This window comes from Camelus dromedarius, chromosome 12 (assembly GCF_036321535.1).
Source record: "Camelus dromedarius isolate mCamDro1 chromosome 12, mCamDro1.pat, whole genome shotgun sequence".
NCBI lineage: Eukaryota > Metazoa > Chordata > Mammalia > Artiodactyla > Camelidae > Camelus > Camelus dromedarius.
The window spans coordinates 37,874,996-37,883,166 of record NC_087447.1 but is presented as its reverse complement, the minus strand read 5'-3'; the positions used below and the strand labels follow the sequence as shown (position 1 = coordinate 37,883,166).

General features: G+C 44.4%; 1 protein-coding gene across 1 annotated transcript; it reads right to left on the bottom strand.

Annotated features, from left to right (window-relative positions):
* Positions 1 to 3,802: 3,802 nt before the first annotated feature.
* Positions 3,803 to 6,873, bottom strand: LOC105086683 (calcitonin receptor-stimulating peptide 2). Its single transcript, XM_031459367.2, has 4 exons — positions 6,788 to 6,873; positions 5,917 to 6,048; positions 4,491 to 4,675; positions 3,803 to 3,922 (listed from the first exon to the last, which is right to left on the bottom strand). Exons 1-3 carry the CDS (start codon positions 6,871 to 6,873, stop codon positions 4,516 to 4,518), a joined length of 378 nt encoding a protein of 125 aa, XP_031315227.1. The 3' UTR covers positions 3,803 to 3,922; positions 4,491 to 4,515.
* Positions 6,874 to 8,171: the final 1,298 nt, after the last annotated feature.

The window sequence follows — 8,171 nt, the reverse complement described above, 5'->3', positions numbered from 1 at the left end:
TTCTTTCATCAGTGTCTTATAGTTTTCAGTCTGCAGATCTTCCTGTTTAAATTTAGTCCAAGGTATTTTATTCTTTTTGATGTGATTGCAAATGGGATTTTTTTTTTGATTTCTCTTTCTGATAGTTTGTTATTAGTGTATAGAAATGCAACCACTTCAGCTGCTTTATAGCAGGCCCAGCATTCCTTGAGAGCTTCCCAAGTCAGGTGTATGTGATACTGTTTTCTGGTTTTGCTAGGGTTCTGTGGAGTTGCCTTTTGCATTCTTGAGTCATGCTCTGGGCCCAATCTTCAAGAAACTAAAGGATAAATTGCCTTAGTGATCCTGGCTGACCTGGTATCACCTATTCTCAGCTCTGCAGTCCTCAGCTGTGGCTCCTGGATGTTCTGCCATCTCCAGAAACCTAATCATCAGTGATCAAGGATACAGCTCTCTAGCAAAGCTGGTCTTTCTTGGCGAGGTTCTGTGATGGTATGTGGCATACAACTGCCACCTTACAAGCTCATTTTTCTCCCAGTTTTAAATCTCCTGCCATCCTTCATGAGATTTTTAGTAACTTCCTGTTTCTGGATAGAAGACTATTAGTTCTCATTTGCAGAGGGGAAGTAATTGACTTGACTTGGATCCAATGATTGATCAATTTATTCAGGCTCTTATTAGCTCTTACTTCCCCAGTTGCTGTGTTCACTTGACAGAATCCTGTTCATTTTGAGAGGTGTGATATGATATCACATCCCCAGGGGAGTTTTTAAAAATCTAGATCAGGTTAGATCATAGCCCCCCTGTACCTACTCCAAGGATAGCATTTATCATAATGTGTTCTAATTGCTTCTTTCCTAAATGCTGCAAAGACTTACTATACCTGACACTATGTTACATGCTACAACAGAGAGCAAAATGAATGCAGTTCCTGTGCGAATGGGAATCTCAATCTAAGGGGAAATAGGTTTTAATTAAATAATTAAGCTAAATGTATAAACTAGAATTGAAATAGTGAGTTGAAAGAAAGGTATATCCAATCTTTGAAATCAGATAAGAAAGCAATGTAACCTAGACTCATGGAGTGATCATCTGGAAAGGCTTCTCTGAGGAAGCAAAACTTAGCTGAGATCTAAAAGATAAAGTTAACTGAGAATAGAGAAGATACAAGGACTCTGGAACAAGGAAACAGCATGTGGGAAAGACCTGTGTAGGAAGAACTTACAGATTCTGACAAATTGAAAGAATACCAGTGTAACTGGAACTCAGATTGGGGGTGGAGAGCATGGTGAGAAATAAGGCTGGAATAGCAGTCAGGTGCCACATCATACTTAGCTTTGTGGTCTATCTTAAGGGTTTTATAGAGCACCTGGCAGATTGTTAACTATCATTATGAAGGCAAGAAACCATCCTACAACCTTCCTAGATCCATGGTTTAGCCAAGCTCTCCAGGAAGTCTCTAGAGTACCCCTCTTTAAGGAAACAATTAATCTCATCATTGTCCTGGCAGGCCTGAGTAGGAGAGAAGAGGCCCAGATTTATAGTACTTGGCTCAGGCCCCTATAATAGACACGGGCAAGACATTTGTTAGCTCTGCTAATTATTCAGACTAGCACCCAGCTCTCCCAACCTCATTTAACCTTAATTATCTCCCTAAAAACCCAGTCTCCAAACACAGTGACATTGGAGGTTTAGGCTTCAATACATGAATTTTGGGGGGACACCTATAACACTCTATAACACTCCAAAAACATATATACCACTTAGCTATTGACACAATAGTGGTACATAAAAAAACGGTCAAAATCTCATAAGCTTATAAAACAAATATTTATTTTTCTTGCTCATGGAAGTGAGGTAGGGAAGAAGATGATCTCAGGTGGTGTTGCCTGCATGTGGATCCAGACTGCAGTTCAGGTTTAGGTCAAAGGGCTCTTTTTGGAGCCCAGGCTAAAAGGACAAAGGATACCTAAGGCATGGTCTTTTCAAGGTGATGGCAGAGCACAAGAGAACAAAAACTCAGCCACAGAGACACTTCAAGTCTCTGCTACCTTGTGCCAGGTCTACTGTTCTGTGTGCAGGAGATTCAGCAATTAACAAAATAGCCATATTCCTATCTATTTGGAACTTGCATGATTTATAGGTTGAGGTAGAAATAATTAACTGAATAAAAATATATACTATGATAGAAGGTAATAAGAGGTAAAGAGGGAAAAAATAAAGGAAAGAAGAAGAAAATTAGGTAGGCAGAGTGGAATACAATTTCAGAAAGTTCATCCAGGGTAGGTGACATTTGAGTAAAGGTCTGGAGGAGATGGGGCCATGGGGTAAGAGCATTCTGCAGAGAGGTAACAGCAGGTGCAAAGCTTGAGGGGGTTGGTGCTGGCGGATGCAGATCAAGGAATAGTAAGAAGGCCAGTGTTTGAGAGGGAAATAGGAGTCCAGGCAGGTAATGGGGCAGGTGGTGAGTGGAGAGGAAAGGAAGATGAATTTGGACCTGGTAAGCCATTGCAATGACCCAGGCGTTTACTCCTTGAGTTGGGGATCCAATGAGTACTTTGCACCTAAGGGGGACATGGTCTGATCTACATTCACTGCTAAGGTTGGGCTGATGTGAGCGAGTGTCAGAATTTTATGTGCTTCTGAGGAAATAACTAGAATCAGGAGATAGTAGGGGGTGATTTTTCTAATTAAAAAACTGCACTTAACTGACTGTCCACAGGTGAAACTGGCTGCCCAGTCACCTTGGAAGTTATAGTCAGAAGCTGGTCACTGGCACTTGCAGCAGATGCCCAGGGATGTTGATTGTGGGAAATTTCTACATCAACTGACCCATTAGACCCTGTGACATCCCACATTACTTCCAGTAATGAGTGTCTCTGATTCCATAGCATGTATCACCTCAGTCTCCCCCAGTTAGAATATAAGCTCCATGAATGCAGGGAGTTTCGTCTGTTCTGTTCATTGCTTTATTCCTGCAGCTCAAATAGTGTCAAGCATACAGCAGATACTCAGTTATTATTTGTTAAATATAGGAATTCTCTGCTAAACTTATTGCAGGACCCTGAGCAATGCACTCTTCTTCTCTGCACCTCAGAGAGTAAAGTTGGATTCGATGTCATCTAACGATCTTTCCAGGTCTGCCAGTCTGTGATCCCATTTCATACTGTGAGCCATTGTTCTAAAGGGCTTTGTGGGCTATGGGGTATATGAAGGGGTGATCCTGGGGAGGAAAGGCATGGATTGGTAGGGGCAAGCCTGAGTCAGAGAGAAGTGAACAGATAACTTCTGGGGCTGGGGACCAGGGCAGTCTCTGAAAATAAGTGTGAATGTCTCTTTGAGATGCAGGGGGTTCTAATTCCTATAAGGGTGTTTCCCTAGACACTGAGGGTACAGGATACTGAGGACCCACCCCGAGCATGTTGTCTTTGCCTCATTTGAGCCAGCCTGGTCAACAAAGTGTTCACAGGTCCCTGAGATTGTCATGGGAAAAACAGCAAAAATAGCAGCAGGGACTCCTTTTAAGTGTATTGAAAATACAGTTTTTTACCTGGATGAAGTGCACAATGAGAACATTTCTTTACATGAAGAGTTCCCTTGAGGCACAGCATTACTGTGTGTCCCCAGACCCCCACAAGGCAGTGATTTCATGTCCCCCTGAGGTTTAGTAGAGCTGCGACCATCAACAGGTTGACTGACAGGGCTCAGATTTGCTACCAGAGAAACCAATGAGACATGAATTATATTGATTGGATTCAGAATCAAATATAAAAAAGACGCATGTTGGGTAACTGCAACAATTTTATTCTGCATTTAGGTTCAGTTTATTTCAAGGAAAAGAATGTTTTCAATATCAAGAGGCATGCATGTATGTGTGTCTTCCATGCTATTATTTTTTGTAAGTAGCTTTCACTGCAGATTAAGAGTTCAGGTTCATGGTGACCTAGGAGGAAAAAAAAAATAACAGCTAGAATTTTATTACTCATTAGTTGAGAGGCTCTTGCCATGAATTATCTCAATTACTTTTTATTTTAATGATAACAGGTTGATACTATTGTTGCCTTTAATCTGCATGTAGAAGCTGAGGCTCAGAGAGGGTCTGGCACATGGTCATAGAGTTAGTAGAGGACACAGTATTTGAACTCAGGTCTAAGTTCTGAATCCAGATGTACATGACATTGAGAGGAATACTCAAAAAGGATTGAGTCTTTGCCTTTCAAACTAAAAACTAGAATACTTACCATTATAACTGCAAAAGAATAGTGTTTTAAATGAAAAGGATCTATATTTTCTGGCAGATGATCTCAGTGTCACTGGGACATACTGAAAAAACAGAAATACTAATTCTAGGGATTTCAGCTATTGGGACTCTGTTCTTTCTCCAGAGAGTAGAGTCGTCATGTTCTCCTGTGAGTTTTTTTATGATACAGACCCAGGGAGGGCTAGGGTGTGACCTACACCCCTGCAATACCCAGCCATCTGCCCAGCCATCAAGGTACTAGGGCAGTCACCTTCTTCCTGGAGTCATTTCACTGCTCAGAACTGAAGTTCCCTGCTGTCCTGGCCAAAGGCTTCGGAGCCCACATTGGTGGGCACAAAGTTTCTCTTAACCACACTCCCAGATCTGCTCAGCCAGCCTGCTATCTTGTGGGTCACACAGGTGGCAGTGTCGCAGGATCTCTTCTGGGCAGTGATGCTGTTTTGTAGGAAGGAGAAAAAGAAAAGGTCTGTCAGTGAGAAGTTGAGGGTGGGTGCCTGCCCCATGGGACCTTCAGTGGAAAATTATTGCTCTAAGAGGCACCAGTGAGCCTTAAATATTTCTCCTGAACACAAAATCACAGCAGAAAATCATAAGGCACTAAGGAAAATGCCACAGTCACTCCCCATAAACATTTCCAAGGGTATCAGAAAAACTAAACATGCTCTGGGAGACAAGCCATGGAACACAGAAGTGTAACAGCCAATCTTTTCTGTACAAGTAAACTAAAACTTGACCAAGGCTTATGTGACTAGAAAGATTATGGTGCCACACCCAATCCCCGTTATTTGGTCTATTTGGAAGATGTATCTCATTTGTAGGTACTGAGTATTCCTTTGGGGAAGGAAAATTCTCCTTTCTTCCTGGAAGATAAAGTGAGTTTGCAGCATCAGGTCAGAGGTGCTTATTTGCTCCTTGGTGCTTCTGTTTTTGCTACTTGAGGTTGCTCTCAGGGACCACCCACCCTGCTCTGACTCCAGCTACCAAGGGCTAAAGCTACTTGCCAGACAGATCCTTGTATTCATGAAGTGTGGGATGTGGCCAGAGCAATAACCACAAAGCTCAGGTGTTTTTAGAAATATACTTTTATCCCCCAATGAAAAGCATATTCAGAGGCGGAACTGAGAAGCTCTCTGCAGGCATTCACAGGGCTGTCCTCTCTCTCCTGATCTCTTCCTGGGTGATTCTCTTCTGGCCTGCTCTCCCTCCTCCCATCTGATATTCCAGACATCCATTGCCACAAAGAAAGCCACTGATACTAGCCCAAAGAGCACCCAGAGAAGACCACATGCATTAAGTTATAGGGAGAAAGGAACTAGAAAGGAGTGGGAGGGGTTGAATAAGCACCTTGGTTCATTCCCTGGCTTTACACTTATGAAGCTAAACTCTACCAATGCTGGGAGGTCACTTCAGTACTGCCAGTTTCCAAGTGAGCTATTCTACATCTTCCCCCACTTCTTTCAGAAAGGGATCTTTTTACATGTGCTGCAACTGTAGCCTCTCCACATGACTTATGTCTTCAGTGGAGTCTGTAGAACAGCTGGGCCACAGACCGAGATGCACAGTGACAGCCTGCTGGCTGCTGTCCGGATGTGGTCTTTCCTACCTGTCAAGATATGCCTTCCTGGTAAGCTGGTGGGGAGGGTGAGCAATGTTCTGGGAGAAGTGCAGAGACTTACCTGAAGTCCTCTGTCTCCTGCTCCAGCTCACCAACCTTCATCTGCACATAATCCTTCACCATGGCAGCCAGTAGGAGGCACATGTCCTCCTCGGTGAGTGTAGCAGGATCAAAGTCACTCTCCAAGTCTGACCTAGGAAGGGCAAGCAAGCCCAAAAGGAGCTCTAAGCCCTTGTCTACCTCTTCCTCAGGATAAGCAGCCAGGTCTCCTGGTTTCTCGACTACCCCTGAGGATGTGGCTGCCCCAACTTTCAATGGACAGGGCATGAGCCCAGTGTCCATCCAAAAATGCTGCTTCACCAGGAGTTAGGTTATGATGTGACCTCAAAGAAATGGTTTGCTGGAACTGGATCATATAGTCATATGAAAGCTGATAGATAGAGTTTCAGGAACTTTATAAGCTTGGTATTAAATACAGACATTATTCAAAATAAATGCTAATGATAGTTTAAATCTGAAAGTGGTTTCAGTTTAATTTGAATGAGGGTGAGAAATTAGGTGAATAGATTGCATATCAGATTTAATAACAAATGTATTGGCGAATTAGCAGTTAGAATACATCTATTTCTCAAATTATGGTTAAATTAGTAAATATGTGAAAGACAAATTTTGTTTAAAAGCAGTAGAGCATGCTCTAAGTTTCAATGAGTTATATAAAATTTACATAAATGAGTATTGCATACCTTATGTCTGTTTGTAAATTGTGTGCTACATATCTTTGTATCACAAAAAATTATGAAAAACTTATATACACATTTACATTCATACAGCGGTACACTACCACCCATCCCTCCACTTCCACCCACCAAGAGCCCACTCAGAACAGGGACTTGTATGATTCCAGGGGCTGTAGGAGGTGAGAGCCTTCTTACCTGAGTGGTGCTGCCTGGAGCATGCCAGCTTGGTACAGGACCAGGATGCTGAGGGCTAGGAATGGGGAGACCTTCCAGAACCCCATGACGCCTCTCTGCAAGGGAAAATGACATCACCGTGCAACAGTTCCAAGTCCTATAGGCCCACAGACCAGAGCTCTGCTCCTGCTTATCCCTCTAACTCCCTGGTGTCCTGAATTCAGGCTGGTCATGTCATTTCCCTTCAACATTGTTTCCTCCTCAGCAAAGTGGACTGCTGGAGGATCCAGTGAGCCTGTAGCACTCTTGGTTTAGCACAGAAACCAAACGGAAGACTAGGGTGAGGAGGTCTCAGTCCATAGTCCCCTCCCTAGCACCCACACACTCTCACATACCACCTGTTGGCCAGGACTCCTGGAGGACAGACTCGGAGTACCCTGTCACCACAGCTTTTCCCACAGTGCAACTCAGCTGTACCCTGGATGCCAGGATTTTGCTCATACCCCGCAGGGGGCAAGGAATGGAGAGGATGTATCTCTGCAGTTTAAATCCCTGAGAAACTGAAAAACCGAATTATACTGTTCAGCTGCTCTACACTTTGGCAAAGAGTACCCTGTAAGAAGCAAGCTGGTAGTCTCAAATTCGGACCCTGGACTTAAATGTGGGGGGAGAAAATCTCCCAGAACGTGTTACTGGGGCTTGCGTTTAATGGTTACCTGCCCCTGGTCTTTGCACCTATTTGCCACCTGCTTGCATTGTCCCAGGCTCCGAACCCATTTCCCTAGGTACAAGACGTGATCCGTGAGCGCACAGTCCCCAAATCTATTCCTGCATCCTGCTCTGCGAGAGATGCCTGCGACTCTCCAGCATCCCAAATGGACCTAAGCACGTGTGCGGCTGGAGACAGCGAGACTGGAGCCCGCTTCAGCACGGGAAGAGTGGAGCTGGGAGTCTGCGAACTGAGAGCATCCTGTGTTACCTGTGAAAGGAGGCTGCGACGAACTGCGGATTAACACAGATAGCGTGATGAACAGTCCCAGACAGAAGTGGATAGAAATTCTGAGACGGGAAAAGAGATCAGCCAAGAAAAAGTGATGGAGAGAGAGGGAAGGGAGAAGAGGAAGAGAGAAACAGAATCACAGCCAAGCAGGAATCTCCAGCTTACCTGGCAGCAGGAACCAGGTGGCTGGGAGCAGAAGAGGGAGCCGCGGCAGTAGCTTTGGCGTCAGGCGATGGCACTGTGGAAGAAGTGGCAGAGACACGACCTAGGCAGTGCCTCTGATTCCTCCCACACCAGCAGCTGCTCTTATTCCCGCTGCTCTGAGTCTGGGGTGGTTCAAGAGCTCCGGGCAACCAATGAGGGGAAGGATCCTGAGCCCCAGAAGGATTGTGTCACCACTTGCGT

Excerpts from the sequence above, each read along its gene's own strand:
- LOC105086683 (XM_031459367.2), bottom strand. The coding sequence starts at position 6,873 with ATGGGGTTCTGGAAGGTCTCCCCATTCCTAGCCCTCAGCATCCTGGTC. Across the intron at positions 6,049-6,787 it reads CTCCAGGCAGCACCACTCAG|GTCAGACTTGGAGAGTGACT; the intron begins GTAAGAAGGCTC and ends TGCCCTTCCTAG. Across the intron at positions 4,676-5,916 it reads CAGGAGACAGAGGACTTCAG|CATCACTGCCCAGAAGAGAT; the intron begins GTAAGTCTCTGC and ends CCTACAAAACAG.